The sequence below is a fragment of the Centropristis striata genome, chromosome 17 (assembly GCF_030273125.1).
Source record: "Centropristis striata isolate RG_2023a ecotype Rhode Island chromosome 17, C.striata_1.0, whole genome shotgun sequence".
Lineage (NCBI taxonomy): Eukaryota > Metazoa > Chordata > Actinopteri > Perciformes > Serranidae > Centropristis > Centropristis striata.
This window is the reverse complement of record NC_081533.1, coordinates 27039835-27063672: the sequence shown is the minus strand read 5'-3', so window position 1 is coordinate 27063672 and position 23838 is coordinate 27039835. Positions and strand designations below refer to the sequence as shown.

The 23838-nt window shown below is 40.7% G+C and overlaps 1 protein-coding gene across 2 annotated transcripts in view; it reads right to left on the bottom strand.

Annotated features, from left to right (window-relative positions):
- Positions 1-23838, bottom strand: part of nrxn2b (neurexin 2b) — a 948314-nt gene that overhangs the window by 23187 nt on the left and 901289 nt on the right. For both annotated transcript variants that reach the window (XM_059355183.1, XM_059355184.1), the window contains 2 exons: positions 23416-23505; positions 6594-6916 (listed from right to left, as the gene is read on the bottom strand). In XM_059355183.1, coding sequence (XP_059211166.1) covers positions 6594-6916; positions 23416-23505 — 413 coding nt within the window. The remainder of the gene's footprint in view (positions 1-6593; positions 6917-23415; positions 23506-23838) is intronic.

Below are 23838 nucleotides of genomic sequence, written 5' to 3'. Positions count from 1 at the left end.
GTGCTGGGGATATTCATTAGAGCTCTATAGTTCCTGTTGGCTTTGCCTATCGCTGTATTTATAATGCTATTACTATGTTTGCTCTAGCACAAAATTACACTGGGGGCTCCTTAGGATGGATTATGAACTACCCAAAGGACTGCATACATACATATATATATATATATATATATATATATATATATATATATATATATACATATATATGTGTGTGTGTATGTGTGTGTGTGTGTCTTCATCATGCAACTATATGTCTGTAACTGATTCACAGTTTAAAGGTTAATTTTAAATGTACTTTGCAGCTGATCAGTGATTGCCAGTATAGAACTGTACCCACCCACAGTGTGAAGCTCCTGGTTTGAGCTGTAACTGCAAATCAAAATTTCTTTTCTCGTCTTCAAAGACATTCCTGAGAGCCCCTCAAGTTATCCTACACCTACATTCTATATCGTTAATATTTCTTTAGAACGTTTCACATCTTGGCAAGAGGAAGATGATACACATCTCAGATAACTATGAGTGAATTTCCCCTTTCTTGTACTGTGTATTTTGAACTGAAACCAGCATGGGAGCTGATTTATTTTATTGACTGAAAAACAGACAACAAGGTTGTGCAGAGGTCGATGGATTTATCAGAACTACCAGCAATTACTGAATAAAGGGAAAAAGCTATGACCAATTACCACCTCACCTTGTAGTTTACATTCATTTAATTCCGGACCTGTGTATCCATGTCAGCATATGATGCTTTGATTATGGATGTTGCTGCAAAGTAAGCTTCAAATTCTGAAACATGGATGACAAATCTTCAACACAGCAGCACAGAATATCTATACAATCTGCACAGTTTCAAGGTTGACACCCACGATTAGTGTCACCAATTCAGTATCCAACCAAATGTGAAATATGGTCACAATCTGCCTCGGCATTGAATAATGGCCCAAATAGTGTTTTTGCAGAACAGTCATCACTTCAATTCATCATTTTGTCCAAATAGCATATAATTCAAGAGACAAAAATGTTTTATGTGAGTGACCTTAAGATCAAACTGCTAAAATTTAATCAGTTCACCCAAGTGGACATTTGTGCCAAATCTGAATAAATTTCCTCTCAAATATTGCATTTACCTCCAAAATGTAATAATTTCATCCTTGAGTCCAATCGGACGTTTTTTTTTTCAAACCTGAAGATATTCTGTCATGGTGTTCCTGGAATATTGCATTCACAAGCATGGGATGGACGTAAGGTCACAGTGACATTAATCTTGACCTCAAAAATCTAATCAGTTCATCCTTGAGTCCAAGTGGACATTTGTGCCAAATCTGAAGAAAGTCCCTCAAGGTGTTCCTGAGTTATGCATTCACAAGAATAGGACATATATACAATCAGACAACATAATGACTCTGGCCACGGATGATGAGTTTCACTATAAACGGATATCTGCTGGTATGGAAAACGTTGTGGTTAGGGTCAGGTTTAGTCCGACTAGTACTGACCCGTCATGTTCAATCTCCAATCCAGTCCCAGGCGTGGTCTCTCAATTTCAACTCTATTCTTGCGTCTCAAGTCCTGGTCGGACTGTAAACAATTACCAGCACATTTAAGACTCTTGGCCTGAAAATCTGTTATGCGGATATCCACTGGCTACACCGGAACCCCAGAAAAATTGGCATTAACCCCAGAGGCGGAATATTGCACCACACATACCTACAGCTAGACAACACTGAGCTCCTGGGAAGCCACGTAACCAGCGACTGTGTAAATCAATGCCTAAATAAAGACTTGTGTCTGCGTTATTTAAAGCCACCAGATGTGGGATTTATAATCTGAAATATGACTTGGTTCCAGACCTCTGAATCACAGTCCACCTCTCTTGAGTTTTTTCCGGGATGTAAATAAGTCTTGTGTTTTGCTCACTGACTTTTCGATTGCAATACAAAAGGAACTATGTAGGTGGGATTAAGAATGGGGTCGTCATCTTCCTGTGCTGCAGCCAAACAATAAGTGCCAAAAAGCCCTTAAAATGGAAAAAAAAATATGTATGAGATTGACGCATTTCTTGTGAAAACATGGCAACATTAACAGCTTCCACATTCAAGACTGCAGCTTATGTGAGTGCTTCTAGCAAACTACTGGCAATACTGATTGGTTAGCAATATAACCTCTTCTGTCAAAGAGAAAATGGTAGATTACTAACTATGAACACTCGTCATTACATTTGGGTACAAAATATTATTTTTTCTTCTGGAACCTAAAGTGCACATGATTAAACAGAGGGGCATTCAAAGACATTGTGAGTTACTTGTTACCATCTTACACTGATTTTAAAAGTAACTTTAATGGAAAATGATAAATTACAATATATCTCAACCTACAGTACTGTCATTGCGCTGTGTTACGCTGTAACAGACTGAGTTTTAACAGATACTTGTATTGTACACAACTAGAAGACCTTAATAATCCATTGGTTCCATGTTATGATATCTTGTCTAGAAGGGGGTAAAATAACATGCCAAAGTTCTGTAAAACTTTGGCAAGGGGTCCCTTGACCTCTGACCTCAAGATATGTGAATGAAAAGGGTTCTATGAGTGAGTCTCCCTTTTACAGACATGCTCACTTTATGCTATCCTATACAGTTTTTTGTCAAGCGGTACAAATGTGTTATTTTTGCCTATTGTGTCTGAATATTCCTGCATGCTGGTGTCCCTTAACAGTCTTGGAATTACATAAATTGGATATCACTGGACAGCTGAGACTCTTGTGGATTCTCAAGAGCAATGTCATTAAACAAATCAGATCAAATGAATGATACACGTTTTAGTTTGTCTTCTTGGTCAGATAATCCCTCCCCCAGCCCCTGATGTAAGTGGTTCTTGGTTCTAGACCAGCAAAGAGTTGGTGCCGCTCTGGAACCAGTTTTCGTGGCTGAGAGCTGGTTCTTGGCAGTTGAAAAAGCGAGGAAGTTGTTCAAGATTAGGGATCGGCTCAGAACCGGCCTTGATTCAACAGGGTTAATAGTAGCCATTTTATTGTAATGAGACCATTTTTTAAAAACATTACCACTGTTTAAGATAACCTGTTGTGACCTCTAAGCCAGCCTGATGAAACTTTAGAATGACAAACTAGAGATCTAGGGAATTCAGAAAGTGTCTGGCTTTCCTAGGTATAATGACAATAAGGGGGGCTCGAGAGGGGTCTCGTACTGCTTCTTGCTAAATACCCCTTTTCTTCTACTTATTCCAAAATGCTTTTGCTGCCATAAATATAAAGACAAACGACAGCACTTTCTGTGCGCCTCAGGCTTTTTCCCAGGACAGACATACCAGGCGGCAAGTATTTAGAAAAGCAAACATAAAGGATTTCATAAACTGTCTGCTGCCTAACAGCTGTTCAATATCTATGTAGGTAATCCACAACTTTTCGCTTAATGTGACTTGACTACAACTGTGTCTACTCTAACAGTTTTAGAAAAACAGTTATTCATTTTCCTTTTATTTTCTCTCTTTGTCAAGGGGGAGCAGATGAGCTTGCCAGGCCTTCAACGCCGCCTCGCAAGTAAGAACAAATTCAAGAATAAAAAATATTCAGTCACACTGGGACCATCTGTATGAATGATCAGGACTGTGTTAGCCAACTATACGCCCTAATAATGCTTTTATGTCTTTGTACGCACAGGAAAATATCTCTTTGATCATTAAAATATGTGGATGACTGACTCATTGGTAATGACTATTCATTTTCAAGCACATATCTTTAATACTATTTTGGGCCATTGTGACGATACACTATGTTCTGCAAGGTACATTATAATAATAAAGAAGAAGCTGTTACAATATGTGTACACTGGTTGAAAAATGGATTCTTAGCAATAAAAAGCACTCTAAAGGTGGGACTCTGCTTTTTTATGACCCAACATAAATGTCAGTCAGCAAATGCAGCACATTAAGGCTTGTAACAACATCTACACAGACAACACTCTGACTCCTCTGCTATTCTAAAACTGTTCCAGATAATTTATCAAACAAGGCCGTCTATGGCTGCCAATTTCACATCACAGGCCACTGCTGTAAAAGCTTGTTATATGCTGAACACAGAAGAATATTTCCGCCAAGAAGTCTGGAGGCCAGAGATATGATATTGAACTGAGTGGATGGCTACATGTGACATCTCAGAGTCAGGTTCCATTGATCTCATGTTTAGAGAGAAGAGGCAGAAACACTAAACCGCAGACCGTTCAGCTAAATAAGTCATGCCATCTGGCCGTGCTGGAGACGTTGCTGTCGGTAAAGGAGCTTTGACCGACCTTTAAGTCCAAAAAAATTCACTTGTTTATAATTACATGGCAGCCTCAAAGAACGTGCTTGGATAAACATTTGAGACCACCTTCATAGTTTGTATCAGCTGCCATCAGAGCACTGCTTTGATAAGGCTGCATTAGGTGACTTTTTCCAAATGAACATAAAGAAGAAAAACAACAAAGAAAGCAGGTGTTCATGCAAAACTAACACTCCATTCCAGTTCGGTGTTTGCAACACGGAGTGGTATGAAATGCGCACTCGTGCCACCGTCAGCCTCACCTTGACTTCACTCTAATTTGTGCTGCTACATTCATTCAAAATGAGACGGATAGGACTTTCAAAGGACGGATTCTGCTAAGGTTTGAGATGATGATAAAGAGACAAAGCGTGAGCCAGTCTAAATATATTCTCAATCTGCTGATCGCTGATGTCAGGGACTGAGCTCGCTGACTGATCTCAGATAAGCTTCCGTGGACATGAATAGCCCTAATGAACACAACTGAATAAGAGATATGTGCTGGTAATTGGCACCTTGCCTTGTGTTTCCTGCCTTCCCACACCATAAAAGTTTGTTAGACAGTTGAAGAACAATGTATGAAATGGAAAGAAAGTACCGTTTAGTGTGTCGTTCCAGTGGGACAAACATAATTAACTGCCCTCCAGGGTGCCCATAAATGGAGAAAATGTGCCTCCCTCTCAGGCTGAACATCTGAATGTGGCTCAGGGCTAAAAAGTGGAGGCTCACACAAATACTGCTCCGATGATGTGACTGACCTTGGATTTGACGAATTTTAAATGTGTGTACTCCTTCAAGGGAGAGACATTTGGGTACTTGGCCATGCTGTTTAATGTTTTAAATATTCGAAAATGTGATTAAATGGAGAAGACGTGATTAAGTGCCCTCTAGTTTGCCCTTCCAGTGGAGAAAATGTGATTAAGTGCCATCTAAGGTGTCCTTCCAGCCCTTAAAGTGAGAAAAAAGTGATAAGGTGCCCTGTAGTGTTCCTATAAATGGAGAAAAACATGACTAAGTGCTCTTTAGTGTGCCCATAAATGGAGAAAGAGTAATTAAATGATCTCTAGGGTGGCCTTAAATCGAGGAAAATGTAATTAAGTGCACTATGGGGTGCCCTTCCAGTGGAGAAAACATGATGTCATGCCCTGTAGGCTGATACATGCTAGAAACATTCTGTTGGGATGCTCCACCACATGCAGGTGGTGTCTTTCACATTTTTTTTTGACCCCTGCCCCTCAGACAGCCTGAATCTGCCACTGGTTTCTTCTAATAATCTGAATGAAACTTAAATTGCTGTGCAGCAATGTCTTTCTGCACCCCACACAGCTTGTAGCTAATGATACTGGACCTGAACTAGAGCATAACCCTCCCCCTGGAACATACGGAGTCTGTTATTAGGTCTTTTTATGACTACAATGGGTAGCTGACCTGCTTATTCCAGCCCCCAGTAAGTGGGCAACAACGCTTCCCTACTGTTGCAAATTGTTACCTACCATGTTGCCGAAGGCCTCACTTAGAATATAGGGATAATGATCACACCATAAACCTATAGGAGAGTCATAAATATAAGTTTAAGGCTCCGAAAGTTGTTGTGCTGTTGCTGCAGCAGGATTTCCTTTGCATTGTGTTCCTCCTCCAGCCTTTGTTGATGTGTCTGGATGTGCTATAATTTGCAGCAGCCTACTACGTCTGGGGTTCAGTCAGCCATAGCTTCTTAGAGCAAATCAAAATTGCAGTGTTGATTGGTCTAATAGGACGAGCCACACAAAGCTCTTATTTGCCTTCCTCTCAGGCTGAGGGGCTGTTTGAACATCTGAATGTGGCTGAGGGCTAAAAAGTGGAGGCTCACAAATACTGCTCTGAGCACGTGACTGTTTGACCTTGCATTTGACGTAGGATTTCTTTTGAAATGTGCATCTACTCGTTCAAGGGGGAGCCATCTGGGTACTTGGCCATGCTGTTTAATCTTTCAAATATTGTTTTCAGCACTTTCAGCTTTAGAAAGCCTATTAAAAGGAAGTGCAACAAAATATCCCTGGCTCAGAAACTGTGTTTCCATTCAATTATGGGGCAGATTTTAGGCAAACTTTTGAAATATCACAAAAAATAAAATTGAAGTGGATCTCAGTCAATTTGTTTGAAGCCAATAAACTAGGTCTGAAACCTCCTGGGCCGTCTCCCAGACAGGAGGAGTAGCATATGTATGGCGCTGATAACAACTGATAACGGACATTAAATGGGCTGATAATATTCGAAACACAAACTCATGACTGCTCACCTGTGTGACACTGTCCCTCATAGTGGGCGAGCGCTGTTTGCGGGTGGTTGTTGTGGCCATAGTGGTGGTTGTCTCCATGATTGTGGTGGACATATCAGCCAGCGGGGTGGTGGAGGTGGTGTCAGTAGTGAGCACCGAGGGCACGTCACCCACCAGCCGCAGGTTGCCCTGTGTCTGGACGTTGGGGTCGCCCTCGGCTGCCAGTTTGAGTACCTGCAGGCCGTTGTAGTACAGGCCTGAGATCTGACCCTGGAAGTGACGCCCCTTCTCTCCACCACCGATTTTGATGAACGCCTGGCTGTTGAAGATGGTCAACTGGCGACCTGATATGCGAGAGAAAAGGGATGTGAAGAAATGACACAGAAGAGAGAGGGTGTGGGGGTAAGAGAAGAGAAACCATGGGAAGAGGGAAAGAAAAAGAGGGCAAAGAAGACAAATCAGTCAAGTCTCTGGGTTAGCTTGCCCATGAAACACAAAGTAGTACACAGGCACAAAACAGAGACACAGGGGAGATACAGGGACTGTTTCAATCACATGGGCTTTCCTCGGTAACACTTTAGGGAGATTGGACCCTGGTTTGCTGCTGGTGCAGCCATTACTGGGCTGGGCACGTGCCACTTTCTCAGAAAAGGCTGCCTGAATCTGGCAGTCAAATAAATTGCAGGGGCAGTTGCGGCTTGACCCTGAGACTGAAGGTTCACAGCGAAATGCATCTAATTTGCCCTGAGATGGAATATATTAGAACAATGCTGGGTCTGTGTCATTGACCTCCAATGCACCTGAGCTGCACAATGATAAAGTACCTCTGCCAGTGGAAAAATGTCGCCGGCTCTCCCTTCCAAAGGAGGAAAATAAGATACTCATTGGAAGGAAATGTTTAATTCAGCAGGGGTTCTACCTCTCTGTGGTCATTACCATTCATCTGGATGGATAGATGGATGAAGGGAGGATAGGGTCGACCATTTAACCAGGGTCCAATACTAATGTGTTACCAGGACTTGTGGTAAAGGGTTGAGTGGGGGCGGTCGAACAGGTGTAGTTTTTCTGCCTGTATTTTCTTCAGCTGACAGTTTTCACATATACTTTTCCTTCCCCATATTTGCATCCTCTCCTCTGGGACGTCCACTTGTGTCAGTTGGACTGATGCAAACTTTGACCTCTATTATGAATCATGTGGATATGATGGAAGATGGAGAGGGGGGTTTGCTGGATACTTTAAGAAGGATGTGAGTTAAAAACAGACCTAATGAGGTAATTACTTAGAGGAGGATGGAAGAAGCCAAAGAGCTTTTATGGATAAATCAATCGGTGTAAGGAAAGAGGGAGTGTGTTTGTTTGTGAAAGAGATACCACACTAATGTGTGCTTCTGAGAGCAAGATATAGACTCTCTAGAGAAGGAGTAGTACGGACCTCTGAAATAAGAGACCCCCCTGGTCTGATGGGAGAGTGTTTCTGTATGTAACTAGGGCTGGGCGATATGACCAAACAGTTTAAAATGTCTATTGTATATGATTTTTCATATGGCTTCCATTGCAATGTTGAACTGCATTACAGCAATATTATTGTAACTTGGATGATGCTTTACTTTCTGGTCCTTGGATGTGGGAGTGAGGCCGAAGGAACATCGAAAAGCACATTTTTGTATACTCTATGCTCCATGTTAGCAAAACAGCACCTTATTTCATATCTACTTCTTATTTATTGGATTACCAGGAAAAATGCAATATCATTATATCTATCGTTTTGGAGATGTGAAATTCCCTATATCAGGATAGAAGACTTTGGCGATATTTCCCAGCCCTAGTATGAACACAATATGGGCAATATGGCCAAAATCTTCTATCACAGTATATATGATTTTATATCACTTTAGCATAATCCCAATACAGTACATCTTCTTGTAAATTCAATTACAATATTATGACTATTGTCTTATTTGGAACGTCCTTTTGGCTATAAACAAAAGAACAGCTTCAAAACAATGAAACTAAAATTCTTCCAAAATTGAAGCTATGGGGTTCCTATGAACATAATTTAAAGTGCAACAGGTTTTAGAGTTAACAGGAGACTCCTCCCACTCTGTAATTACAACTTCATTCTGTCTGTCCAAATCATGGATGAAACACAGTATATAAAACCCAAAGATGGCGCCAATTCAGTCCAATGAGAATTGCTCGCCTGGCGCATACGCCCGGTTTACTGCCATGTTATGTGACCACCGATGATGTGCAGTAGTGTTTCTCCTGCTGGATCCGCCCACGAGTTCCTGCTCAGCCCACTGACTTCTCATTATGATGAAATAGTTAAAATTAAGTTATTGGAGCTTAAGAAGTTTTGTCAGTTTTTTGGGTTGCTGAGAAATTTTTCACTGCAATGCCACAGTCGGACACTGGGAAAAATTAGCTGCGAGTTTGATTGGTGGCACAGTATTCTATGATACATCCATGGAATCTTCAACTCAACTCAACTCAACTTTATTTGTAAAGCACTTTAAAAACAACCACAGCCGCAACAAAGTGCTGTACATAAACAAGCAAAACAAGAACAATAAAATAAATAAATAAAACAGGAATAAACACTAAAATAAATAGTTTCAAGATCACAAGACTGCGCGAGAACTTCAAAATCACGTGCGATCACAAGATTAGCTATTGCTTTAGAAACAGCGTTGCCAAATCTCTACTGGCGGACATATTTGTACCGCCGCATAGTACTGTCATATTGCCCAACCCTAATCTGCAAATTTGCTCCTGAAACTAGCTTCTTTGCTTATAATTGTGTTTAATGATGACGAATGAATCCTCTGGATAACTTTTCAATCTTGCTATTGTTTTCTCTGTGGGATTACAAGCCAGCGAGAACAGCCTTCTACTCATCAACATGGAGACACAAGGGACAGGCCTGGGTCCCATTTGTTTTCAATTAAGAAAGCTGAAAGGGTACTTCATCACTGTAATTATGATTTAGTGTGAGTCTATATGGGTGCAGTAGTTTTGACATATGTGTACCACCCGTGTGGGTGGGACTGTGAGACAAATACTGTCTATTAATGCCCATGCATGTGTGTGGGCGTAAAAACTCCATGTTCAATATATGTGTATCTGCAAGTTTTATGGAGAAGTGCTGGAGAGATGCATGGATTCCACTGAGATGGGCTATTATACGTGTCATCCCATTATCAGATCATTAGGCCCGTCATGGGGCCCACGAGGGACTCTGCTCCCATCCTGTAACTTCATAATGATGAGATTTAATGTCTGGCATATGCACTGTTGACACATTGGCTGAGTCTCACTCTATTATCTCATCACTAAGCATGTTTGGTGTTGGAGTGATAATGGAAAAATGTGAAAGAATGGTCAGGACAGATTGTCAAATTGTGGACATCAGCAAGGAAAATACAGGAGAATAACCATGCTTTTGTACATACACAGAGAACCTTGAAACATAACACTTTGGAATGCAACATAAACAGTCTAAGTCCAACCACCCCCCACCTGCTCTCGTCCAGAGTCCTTGACAAAAGGACACACACACCCACACATCAGCTCAGAGGGTCTCCCATTTCAAGCAGCCCCAGTCGGCCCCCACTCTCCAGTAAAGGGTAATTGAAAACAGGTTGAGGACAAGCATCATCAACTGTAGTTTTGATTATTTAGTTAGGAACAGTTAGTTCTGATCACTGGTGGAGAAGGTACACAACTCCACTACTATAGTATAAATAGTCTCAGACAAATATTACTTCAATGTGAGTAAAAGTTGTTCAGTCTAATTTAGTTGAGTTAGAGTACTAGAGTACTAATGTAAATGTGCACAATACATTCACAGAATCTAAAGTCTGAAACTAACTGAATGTATTGACTTGATGTAGAACCTGTAGTATAACTTAAGTATTGGCTTTTTATTCGCCATAGTTTTATTGCACTTACTTACAGTAATTGATGACAATTACAAGGGTAATTGTCGTCAACTTGAGAAATCTTCGAGTTAAGTTTGTCACTGTCTCTACTGCCCACAGTGGTCTATCTGCTTTGCTATTTTGTGTATGTTTTTGTACAACATATATGTGGAGGACCTCAGCCCTGACAGAGAGAGCATGGGAGATGATGCAGCATAAAAATTAATTATAAATACGAAAAAGTACTCATAAAGAATTGGTAATGTCAGAGCTTATCAATATTTTGCTCTTAAAGAATTTAGCCCTGGGGCCTGTTTGATACAACTCTACACAGTAGCTGTGTTTCCATTAAAGTCGAATCAAACTTTGAAGTGAAACTTTAAAATGTGGCATTAAAGAAAATGCAACTCAGGGACGTTACCATCAACTGGTTTAGAGCCAATAAACAAAGCTGTATAAACTTACTTTGGTCAGAAGATGGCAGTGTAATGTATAGCTGTAGGCTAATCCGTTAGTAGAAGAAATAGAGAGAAAAATCAGTCATGAGTTGAGTTTCCATCTCCCGTTTAGCGCATTAAGTATATTTATTTCAGAAAAGACAAAAACCATCAAAAGTGTTTCCATCAAGCTTTTCTTATGCAAATCTTCAAAATACACAGATACATTTGTGACTAGTGTTTGGCCTTTTGCATTTTTGAAAATAAAATAAATTGAAGAAACAGGGTAACAACTACTTTGTAACCTTCATGGAGGTGTAGTGGAGTCAAAAGTGCAGTATTTGCTTTTCCCCCCAAAAATGAACACTCAAGTAAACCGGCAGACAGATATTTAGAAAAAAGTGCTGAGGTAATAATCAAGTAAATCCAATTTTTTACTGTCCACCTATGGTTAAAAAAAGGATTAGAAATTATAGCATTCTGTTTTGTTTACATTTTAGACATTGTCACAACTTTTTAGGAATCTTGGTTGTAAATGTATAACTACGCTTTACAGCTGTTATCTAACATTATCTTGGATGTCAACATTAACATTTATTTGATAATAATTTACATTTGACTTCTATGAATGGTCATCAGAGGACGAAGGTAAGAAAAGAAGAACAGAACAACATCACTTCCTCTTGTGAATTATTGGTGCAATGTTACCGGTCGTGTTGGTTTACCAAACAGCTCATGTTCCTTTAAAAAATGCCCGACTTCCTGTGTGTGAGCATCAACTCTCAGTCAGAAGATGATCTGTTCAGACAGGACAGTTTACTCCTGAGGAGTTATATGTATTGGTGTCACAGTTACACTCTGAGCCAGTGACACAGGCATAAGTAAGCCATATTGACAAGCGGCTTATGATTACGATGCGGAGTAGGGGGGATTAGTTATACCTCTGAAAGTCGGTGCACATTCAAGTGTCCAAGAATCCGTCGGGTGACCTATATAATTCAAACTACTTTGTTAAGAAAAACAAAGTGCGGGAGGAAGATGAGCCTGGAGCGCAGGAGAGAGCACTGTGGCGGCCATTTGTGTGTTCATCCCATCTGAGACAGAACGAAAAAAGAAGAAAGGTGCCCTCTAGACTAGATGAAGGGAAATCAGTGTTTGTTTTTTGGAGCTGTCTGGTCAGGATGAGACTCTAACAGGGCCTGATGAAGTTATTGTTTCAGGGTCTGCCGGGTCAAATCAAAAGTGACATGTGGTTTTAGAGCCAATTTGGGCGGCAGGCGGGAGCGGGGTGGGGTGGGAGGGAAGAAAGAGAAGCCTCTGCATGACAAGCAATCACAGCGCTTAATATGACAGAGCTGGATGTGGCTCTGCAGCAGAGAGCAGGGTGTGTGAGTGTGTATAATAACTTATGAAATATGTCAGTGAAATGACCTTTATGTGTGTGATAGCTGGCCTTTTCCAAGTAGTGTGTATTTGCCCAGCATTTATTTACATACGCCTTTCCCTTTGTGTGTTTCTATGTGTGTCTTTTTGACAGATTACTGTGTGTGTGTAGTAGACAGCACAACACAGGGTTTGCACATTGATGAGGGTCTGTTGGACCAGTGTGCTGGGTACTTCATATCTCTGCCCTTAAGTTGACAGCCATTTAATGGGCAGACTTTTTTTAGGCAGACTAGAATATTAAAAAACCACCAGGTGCAACACTGTCATTAGCCGCGCGTCCATCAAAAAATTCCCGATGTTGAAATGTTTTTACGCTCACTTGAGGTGGTATTTGTCTTTTTCTAAAAAAAATGAATGCGCTAAACCAGAGATGCAACATTTTTTTTAATACATTCTCATATAGCAAATATTTAACTAATGACTGATCAGCTGTTTCCTCTGGCATGAAAAAAAAATTATATGTTGCAGAATTTAATCTAATTCCCGAAGACATATTTTCCCTCATGGGTTGCCAAAGTTGTCCGGTTAGCAAACTGTCTTTTTTTAATATTTTTTTTTTATCTTAGTGATGGATTAACCTACAGCAATGCATTACACTGCCATCTTCTGACCAAAGCATGTTCATGCAGATTTGGTTATTTGCTTTAAAGCAGTTGTACAATTAAACAAGAATTAACAGACATTCTGGCTGCTGACAGGCTGTATTACAGCATAGTAAAGCTTCAAGCTAAATGCTAATATCAGTGGCTGATGATTAGCTGTTAAATTGTTAAATTGATGCTGATGGGAATGTCACTTGGCAAACATTTGTCCTGACAATTCATCCTGAGGAAAACATGAATGTTAGTACAAAATGTTACTGTCTATCTTAAAGTTGTTTAGATATTTCACTAAAAAATGCTTGCTAGCTTCACTGCTAGCAAGCCTCGATAGCATGGCTAACGTAATGTAACATTAGTTTTGTGATTCAAGTAATGAGTTTATGAAGTTAATCTGTTACATTTTATAACTTGCCATTTTTTAAAAAGTGTATTGTAACCACAGACAAGGAAAATCGAATTCTGTTTCTCTCCGACTGTGTGGAGGGGAACGTTAGCTGTGTATTAGTGGAAGCTATCTGATCCTTCAGTTGTGTCAGTGCTCATGAAGCTGAGCTAGCAAGAAGGCAGGGAGGTTAGCTTTTGTGTTGTGAAAGTAAGTAACTAAGCCCTGACCTGCAGGATGAAACATGATGTACTGTATGCTTTAGCCTTAAATGCCTCTTGTCAGATAATGAGCAGCCAAAGCCTGCACTTTTGCTCGGTGTCTATCCATTTCATGTAGCTGAAATAATGCAACTATTTTCCATTGCAGTTGAATTAAAAAAAAACAAATCATGTTGTAGTATGAACTCATAAGTCGGCAGTGTTTCCCAATCCTCTCGTGGAGTACCACTTGTCCTGCCAGTTTTAGAGTTCTCTTTGGTCCAACACAGCTGATTCATTAATCAGCTTGTCATCAGGCAGCTTCAGTTGTTCATAACGAGTTGATCATTTGAATAATTTGTGCTGGAGCATGGAGAGATCTAAGACATGCGGGACAAGTGGTATTGCAGTGGGTTAGGTAACACTGGTACCCTCTTGAATCATATTTTTTACTTTTGATCAAACACAATGGAGCTGTAAAGAGGATATTGTGTCTGTCATCTTGTTGATGGTAGAATCTAACAAGTGACTTTTCTCAGTAAGTAACACTGGACAACAACATCTCTGACCTAAATGACACAATAGACAGTTTGTCAAAACCACCAATAAAGACACATATGAGCGTTTGTCAAAAGTGGCTCGCGGTACAGCAGAGTGTTCTAAAAATAGCATACATGTCATTATACATACACGTACGGTTCGTGGTTGTAAAAAAGGCTGCAGATTCTGTGAGTTTAGGCTATAAAACCACTGACCTAGGTTTGGGCAAAAAAATTCCTGGTTCGGCGTCATAAAAAAACATTTTAAACCGTAAATACATATACGTAAACTCCGTAAGTTAAGTAACATTTACGAGGGTAACGTGAGCCGCGGAAGTTACGCAAAGGACAGAAGTTACATAAAAAGTAATTTACTTTTGTTTTCACATGGGACATGAACCCTGTTCTCCTGGGTGAAAGCCTAAAACGTAAATATGAGTCGTATTTTGCTGCCTGTGCAAACGCTCTCCATTGATGTTTTTGAGTGGAGACCGGTCTGCACTGTAATATTAACCAGTAACTTTTTTAATGGCCATAGTCTTGTATCTTGCGACAAGATACTTAAAAGTAATGTTACCAACACTGCTGATAGAGTATTTCATCTGCTTCTGCTGTTTGTGTTTCCTGACATCACCCTGATATCTGCAGACAACTGCTAGTTAGCATTAGCTACCTGGCTACATGACAGGGTTAATGAGCAGAACAGATCGGACCAAAGATTAAGCCTCAACAAACTGTGCCGGGTTCTGATTTAATTTAAATCCATATAGTGTCCTCTCATAAAATCCTTTGGGGGATGTGCACAAAGTAGCAGCACACTGTGCCCCTCAAATTTGTCACAACAAAGCGGAGTAAAAATAGCTCTGGGTAATGAAGGGATATGCATAAAAAATATGCTGGAAACTGAGAGTAAAGCCCGCGAAGGGGGCAGCCTGAGGAGTTAAACATATATACATATAGGCACGTCACTCGTCCTTGACAAGGAATCGTGCTTCAGAGGTGCTGCAGCTTGGTAAATCTTTGCTCCTGTCCAACAGCCTGGGAAAACTGTACACTCTGTACTCTGGAGCTGTACACTCATTGCTGCTTAAATAGGGCATCCGTGTGAAAGGAGGCGGGCACGACTATTTCTAAAGGCATTATCATTCGCAATCACACCAGCCTTTGGTTGGATCAGCCGGAGGGCTCGGTGGCTGATAGCCTAGCAGGCGTCACCACGGAGGAGTGAGAAGCGTTCCAAAAAAACAGTAAATCATCCCTATTAAAGAAACTGATATGTAACATGCAATTTGCTCTTTTTGTACTGGCCATAGGGCAGCTCCTGAGTTATCGAATGTCTGAGAGAAAGGGAAAGAGAAAGAGAAATGCTAAAGAAAGAAGAGGTTGGACAGGGACTGAGAGAATGGGGACATGAGAGATGACAGGAGCAAGAGAGGATGACAGACGAGTAGGACAGAGAAAGAGCGAGCCGGCATGAGGATAGAATGTCAAAGAGACAGAGCGAGGGCATGGCGGGAGGGACAGAGGGAGCGGATGACAGGCCTGATAAAAAGAACAAGCGGTTCATGCAGTTAAAGACAGTGGCTGAGGACGAGAAAGACGTACACTAATACATGGGAGTAAGATGGTAAGAAAGACGTAGGAGGAAGAGTAAAGAGTCAGTGAGAGCAATGGCAAAGGAAAGAAAAGTGAGGGAGAGGAAAGTGCTTGGTGATTCACCTCCACTCCATTCTCTCTATTAAAAGTGCAGTCAGCTAATCGCATAGTTAACCGTGTAGTTATGGTAAGGTTATTTAATGTTGGACTGGAAAAAAGAAGTTCATAATAGAGAATGCTTTCAAACAGGTGTGGGAAGAACACTAAAAAAATCATGTTCAGTTGGACTGTCTGTGAGGAAAGCTCAAAAGCACAGAACTGAAATTATAGTAATTGTGTTACTGAAAAAAAGTGGTTCTTTGTAATATAGGGTTTTAAAGTATAATAACTCTGTACATTCTATCAGCAATAATTGTTGCTTACAAAGTTAAACGCTGCCAGTGTTGGAAATGATGATGCTCCGACATTATTACATTTTTTCTAGTATAGCAAAAGAATGTTCTTTATTTTTTTAAAACTTCAGGATGAGAATGAATCACTTCTGAAAGTACTGTGCGATAGAAGCCGACATAGAAAGGGGTCAAAAGTTAGTCTTCACAGGAAAAGTGCCTTATACCAGCATTCTGATATTGGCCAATGGTCAAAAAGATGAAGTCGGATTTTACAGAAGAACAACCTTATTTTTCAATTGATTTACAATCTTAGTAAATGTTTTCCTAATGAGTTTATGGTCTCAATCACTAGTTTCAAGTCTTTTTTCAACACAGCATGATGTGCATTTAGTAAAGTATGGCCCCATTTAGAGTAAAATAGACAATAAAACAGGGTATGCTTTAGGGGTGGCTACTTTGTAGTTGCCACCACAGTGTCCTCAGGTTCTCAGTCAGATCCAGATCCAGATCCAGATCTTCACTGTCTTGTCCAAAAATGGTCACCTCTGGTTCCAAAAAAACCAAGATGGCGATGGCAAAAATGCCAAACTTGAGGCTTCAAAATGGTAGTTGACAGTAGGTGGCTATGTTGTCTTCTAAACTGTTTGTTGGGTTGTCTTTAATTTTTCGAAATGTTTTGGTTCTGTCCAGTTTTACTAAGATTTGTCTTTTGTCTATTAAAAAGATTTGATGAAAGATTTGTCTGTCAAAAAGAGTTTCTATAGGTAAAATGCATCTCTTCCTGTATGCCTGAGGATTCTTCGAATTACTGTTATCAGCTGGGTACAGGTTGCATCACTCTTGTCTGATGTCAGACACAAATACGTCTTCAGCCAAAGGTAAACCGGCCTTGAAAGCTGTAACGAGTGTAAAGTAGTTTCCGGTCGCAGCTTTGCATCAATGTACCACCCTCCTCGACTTTTTCTCTAAACATAGAGAGAAGTGGCCTGTCTCGGATGAGTTGTGGTCGGTAATTACTAGCTGAGCCGAGCCAAGCTGGGGAGTGGGCTGGGCCTGGGCCATGCTCGGCGTGCTAATGCACAGATTGCTTGTCAGAGCTGTGGAATAATGGCTGTATGTTCTGCTACAACCCCCAGAATGTAGGTGGAGAGGACAGGAGGGGACGGCAGCTTGATACTGTGCTCTCACCAGGCTAAGCCCCTCCCCTGGCTGTAAACAGCTAACCTGGAGGAGGTGATTGTTGGGGGGGAGGCAGAGAGAGATTGGAGGGAGGGATGGGGGGATGATCTAAGTGTACCCATTCCCGGTGGAGGGGATATGAAAAGGACTGCAGCTGGAGAGAGCAGTATCTCTCTCCCTACACCGTCATCATTACGCCTCTCTCATCCTCCTTCTACTCCTGTTATCTCACAGAGAGGAGGGATACCATATGGTTGCAAGGAGCTTCTATCCGAAATGTTTTCTCTTAGCTGAGTCGCAGGGTGGGAGGGATGGCCCACAATTCACCTCAGTCAATACGCTGCTTTGTGATGCGCGGAACAGAAAGTTGGACCGTTTGCACGCACAGTCTTTATGGGTTTGTGTTCACAAATCCTTCATGCGCCTGCAGAATTTCTAGTATCCGTATCAACAAACAAGAACTCCCCCTATTTCCATTTTATATTCTGCAGAAAAAGAAAAAGACTAAGGAGGGAGAAAGTCGAAGAAGACTGGAGCACAATGGGGGTGGGGTGGGATGCTGACAAAGTCGATTATGAAGTGTTCCCAAGTTATCTCCTCGGCACAAGGCTCTCTTTGGTAATTAAGAGCGTTTTGCTTTTTTACTCCTCAGAAGTTGGGCTGGTTTGGGTAGAACACTATGAATTAATTGTGTTTGACAATGGAGATGAGGGGCCAAATGCGGCATGAAGCTAGACTGAAAGCCTTGTGAGGCGACGTTGAGCCCCGAGGTCCTTGAAGGCAGCTGAGGGCGCAGAGATTGTGGCAGTGAATCTACAGGACTCTGGAGACAGTAGATCGGATTTAATCAGATGTGGCTCTATCTCTGATCCTATATCTGTACATAGATCTTAAGAAGGTGATACTGTCGAGGCAGAGACACAGAGAGATGGCACGGTGGTTAGCTAGGCACAATCTTCTTCTCTTTTTATTCACTCCAGCTGTGACTGTTCTGTTTTTAGGCCATTTCATGGTGGGGAACCATGAAATAACAGCAAAGTGTCCCATCTTTCAGAGCCGCTTTCTCGCAGCCACTTTTCTACTCATGAGTAAGCATGTTAAAATTAATAAATTCCCCTACTTCCCTCAAATATGGCCATAATAGTACAGAGAGATCAAATGAGAACAAGATTGTAACTCAGCTGGATACAAAGCTCACCATGGGGCTGCTAAAAGACGGACTCAGGCGGATTTACTCTCTGTTGACAGCGGCCTGATGTGAGAGAATCTCTGAAATGAAGCTGGGATCATAAATAGCAAATCTGGACTACTGCCTGGCTTGGAGATGCTGATCTGGGATCTGGCCCCACACCAAGTGGGAGGGCTTGATTGCCCTTGATTAGGGAATGGGGGAGCTTACATTAGTCCATTAAACTCTGACCATTAAACCTGGTTCTTCAGCTTTTAGGCCACAGAGTGCTGTAGTAGTCCTCCTTGCACTGATGTAGCTCAACTCAGAGCTTGATCGTCTTGCTGTTGGAGAGCTCCAGAGGGATAGACTCCTCGCCTTGATATAAAGCTCCAATTCTAAGGGGGGCTTTATTCACTTCCTTGCTCATCTGTTAAAGGGAACAGCTAAGGGGAATTGATTCTTGCTGGTTTGTAATCTTTATTTTCTAGCAGAGCTCCCTGATGAGATCAGGAAGCAGTAACACATTATTATTGTTCCGAAAGAAAGAGAAAAAACATTGAGAAATGTTCGTCAAGTTTCTAGCGAGGTCAAGGGAAAAAGAATGGAAAGACTGTAAGGAAGGGCAGGAACAAAGCAGAAAACTGGAATGACAGATCTATCACAAGGCAAGAGAAAGACGCAAAGGAAAAAAGGGGGGGAAGTTTTGGCTCGGATAGAGCTGTTGAAAACTTTTGGCACCCTGATTTTTCCCCTCCATTGGGTCCCTGTAATGGCTGCCGTTTTGGATTTAGTCAGCAGGCACAGAGTCGGCCAGAGATGCTCGCTCTGATCTGCCTCACACACAGCAGCAGAGATGGGATAAGGGCTTCCGATTGAGATGCAGTGACACAGTGCGGTGCCACAGCACAGCGTTTCTCTAGGATACTGCTGGCTCCAATGACTTCCATTATATCCCAGTGTGACTAAAACCCCCATTTGTGAGAGTGATTGTGAGCATTTAGTGATATTATTTGGTTTCTGACCACACATGAATAGAATAGTGCATGAGTCTTAAGATTAATGCACTTTCAAAAGGCCTAAGACTGCTCTGTGTATTTTTGTATAAGTATATGTATCACAGAAACTACTGAAAGTGATTCTTATGTTTTGGATGGCAAACTTTTATATGACCGGCTGTCTGGTCCCTAGCTTTGTGTCTCGTTGTAGCTACAACTCCACTTGGCGAAGGTAGAGTGTCGGGGGCATTTTCCTACTGATATATTAAGGTTCGTCAAATGAACCTGAATTCAAGGATATGTAGGATCTTACTTTGTCATTGCTGTTTCCACTAACTTATCTTGTTTGACCAGACCAGGCCAGTGAGCCTGGTAAAGTAGCCTTCTAGCTAGTTACTGCAGTGTTGCCAAGTTGGTTAAGAAATGTATTTACTAGCCAAAAAAGAATATGAATATTGAGAAAAATAAGAAAAAAGTCAACACTACGACAAACCAGGCAAAAAGTTTGTCGACCCACCCAGGCTAAAATTATCCAAATAATGTATCTTTAAGTCCCCCAGTGGAAAATTGCCAGATTTGGCAACCCTTCTTGCCTGTAAAAATGTCCCTGGCCGAGGAACATAGAATGGGGCGGGGTCAGATATGGGCGGGGCTAGACATCGGATAGGTAACAGGTATGGATCATGGATGCGCATTCAAATCTGTATTTAATTAAGAAAATGGAAAATATGGATATGGATATTCAAAATGACTCTCCATTAATTAAATGCATTAACCTATTTTGATGATACCTCATGTGCAGTGGCACTACTTTGCACACACAGTATTGTCCATGAAAAGTAGATTAACATAAACTGTTTTATATTGTCTCAAGTTACATCCTCCCGGGAGAGTGAGGTGATTAGCTTTGTTAGCGCTGTAGAATTAGCAAGCTAGATAACTTAAGCAATTATTTTGTCGCTAAATGAGAAAAATATTAACAACGTCTTGCTTCATCCACACACTCTTGTCACAGCATATTAAAACATATTGCAATCACCATGAGTGACAAGTTTGTCTGGCTAACTTTCTGGTGTATGATGAAAGCATGGAATTAGCAAGCTAGTTGCTAACTAGCCAGCTAGCTAGCTAAATGAGTACAATTAAAAAACGTATTGCTTGACACAGCGCAGAAAATCATATTACTCATCAGGGGCCACCATGAAAATCTGAACATATTCACACATATTGCTGTAGGATGGAGAAATTGACAGCACTTTTTCAGTAGTCATTGCACATTTTTGTAATAATTCCTGATTTAGAGTAACAACAGTGTAACAACTGAAATGAATACACACATTTATAAGAAAAATATTTCATTAAGATATGTATTTCACGAGATGGACCACACACTGTGGTACCAAAGAGACCTGAGAGATGTGGATTTTTCCTGTGCTGGTTGAATTTTTACAGAATTATTGAAAAACATTGAGAGGAGACCCACGGGGCTGCTTGTTTTGTGCACTCTGGTGAAGACCCTTTGAGGCATTCATATCATAAAATCACCACATATCGGTGACCATATTGGTTGCACAGCCTGGACTTTTACTGGACATATATTACAGGATGAATGGTCCAGGCTGTTAACCAAACGACAGTCTGTAACTTTCATTCAAATAATCACACACCCTTCATCCTTCATAGCAAATGACATATCAAACAGTACATCCAAAACACATTCCCTAGTGGTGAAAACAATAAATGTTAAAGGGACCTCAATTTCAAACACATTTTGTTGAAATGATCCAGAGCAGCTGCGTCATTTTTGAATTTGGTGTTCAGGTATTTGTTTCGTTTTAACCCTCTGAGTTGGAAGTGGAGACAAGGGGAGGAAGATGCCAGCTCTTTTCTTTTAGTAGTGGTTAGAACTTAGTTAGCTTGTTTTAATTTCGTTTTTGTCCCAAGCGATCGCCGCAAACCTGTCCAAGTTCTTCCGAATACTGACATCCAGATCCAATTGCGTTCAAATGTTAAACATGATTTATAACATGGTTATAACTGAGGGCTCTCTGAATTTGTCACCAGCAGGGCAAAGCTGGACAGTTGCTCGAATGGTTTCAATTTGGCAATGGAAGGCGGGGGAGTGATGAGAGAAGCCCTCAGCGGTTAGTGTGGGTGGAGTTTGATTTGCTGTTAGGTGGTTAGATTCTGCTTAGAAGCTTCTTTAAGTCTAGCTGCTTCCTTTTCAAAGCAACAAACAGCTTTAACCCTTTGAGCTCGGAAATGTCCGCTAATCCCCCTCATTATCTAGACTAACAAACAATATCTTAATAATTCCAACAACACTGTGCCTCTTCAGTCCATGACGTGTGTATGACATTTCTTCGGCGAATCCAATTAAATTAACAAATAAGCAACACTTTTCAGAAATAGCACCCTGATCAAAGCCTTCACTTTGGTTTGACGGGGATTATTTGTTTATTTTGTCTTCCTACCACCTCAATGTCTTCATCTAAATGATTGGATGCAGACTCATTTCAAAGTATAGAAGAAAGAGAATAATACATTCCGTTTCAAGCTCATTCTCTTTAGACTTTCATGGCATGCACAAATCACATTATAAAAAGTGGATAAGTCATTTTTTATTGATCCAGTTTTTCATTCAACTTTCATCTCCCAAGCCTTTTTGATTCTAATTTGTGTCCTAACTACCCTCAGCATTGGTGCATTCCCCCGACGTACCAGAGGAGCACACGAAAAGTCAGTTTATAGGAGCTGGAGATGAATTCAAGGATTGTTTTGTTTCCATGAAATAAATATGCAAGTGCTTAATTTATCTTGTTTGTCTGTCGCATGAATACTTCATTTTGCTCTCAGAGACATGTTCTATCTCCTTGCATACGTTATCTTTCATGATACCGTTTCAAAGGAGCCCCTAAAGCTAATTGGCTATTAATGGAAGCTCTAAATTCATGATAATATCAAAACATCTCTTCTGCAAATAGAAAACATAATGAAACCTGACAGTAAAGTCTCACAGCTTTGGTCATTCTGATAATTTAACACCAAAAAACATCCATTTATATAAATTATCATCCAATTGTGTGGGTTTTATTGTGCTAAATGCTACTGTGTGTGCTCTTTGATACTTGGTCTGCAATGCTTTCACTGCAAAAACTATTTTAAGACTCGGCTCCATTTAGAGTGATTTAATTCTTTTTTTTTCTTAGAATCAACCACCTTCAGCAGCTCAAACACACGGCACAAGACAAAGACAAAGAGGTTGGGATATTTGGCACTCAAAGGGTTAAAGAGTCATCACTTTGATGGGGCACAAGTCATAGCGTAACGTTGGGCGGTCAATGGGCGCCACACATGCTGCAAAATGAATGCAGAGTGATTACTGAACAAAACACTTCAACAGTCCCTTTAACTTTTAGTGACTTTCATGGGGGGGATTCTTCTTCTTTTGTTCTTGGAAATCCAGTCGTAATTTTTTTGGCTTTTCATGAATTATTAAATATGCAAATTCACATTCAGCCAACAAAAGACACAGGAAAGAAGCAAACGGAATCAATAGGCTATTTACATGTGGTTAGGTTATTGGGGGTTATGTCGGGTTATTTGGGGGTTAATTCTCTGAAGAGATGCAGCCCCAGTTTAAGGTGCTTTGGATATGGTCCCCAAGGCTTGAGAATGGCGTTATTATTGTATTGTTGTTATCTTGTTTTTCCAATATCTTTGCAGCCTCAACTGGGCAAAAATAGGGCAAATACATGATAGAAAACAATGTATCTTTCAACATCTGATAGGTTAGTCTTCAAAGAAGATAAGGAATAAGTTATGATATATATGAGCCAATTATTATGTTCAATCTGGTTGGTTAAAGGGGACCTACAGTTCTGTTAAAGAGCCTGTTACGTGGCACTGCACCTCCTCCAGAGTGGTGGTTAACGGTAGGTTAGGCGGTTAGATCATTAGTGGAGTTAAAGGGATTTTTATTACCTTTGTCGAGTAGCCACTCGTCAACTACCCGACCGAGTCGGTATGGGATTCTTTGTCTAGCAATAGCCAGGCGCTCATTATCAAAGTTCCCTTTAAGAAATTTGGAGAAGACAAATTAAGAGAGGTTACAAAGAAATCTGGAAGTTGAAAGGTTAGAGGTTAGAAGGGCAACATGGCAAATGTTTAGCAAGTTATGTACTTTAAATCAGCTTTAGTTAGGACAGGAAGAACTTGAGGATGTGTTTTTGGGCTGGTTTGTTTGGTTAGACAGCATTCTAGTTACCTTGAGTTTAAGTGTTTTTTTAAATGCACTGACAAGTTAAACAGATTTATGAATTATTTAGATATAGTATGATTGTAGAAACTTACTATTCGCAATACAATTTAGAAATGCATTAGCAGTAATGAAGTAAATCAAGCTAG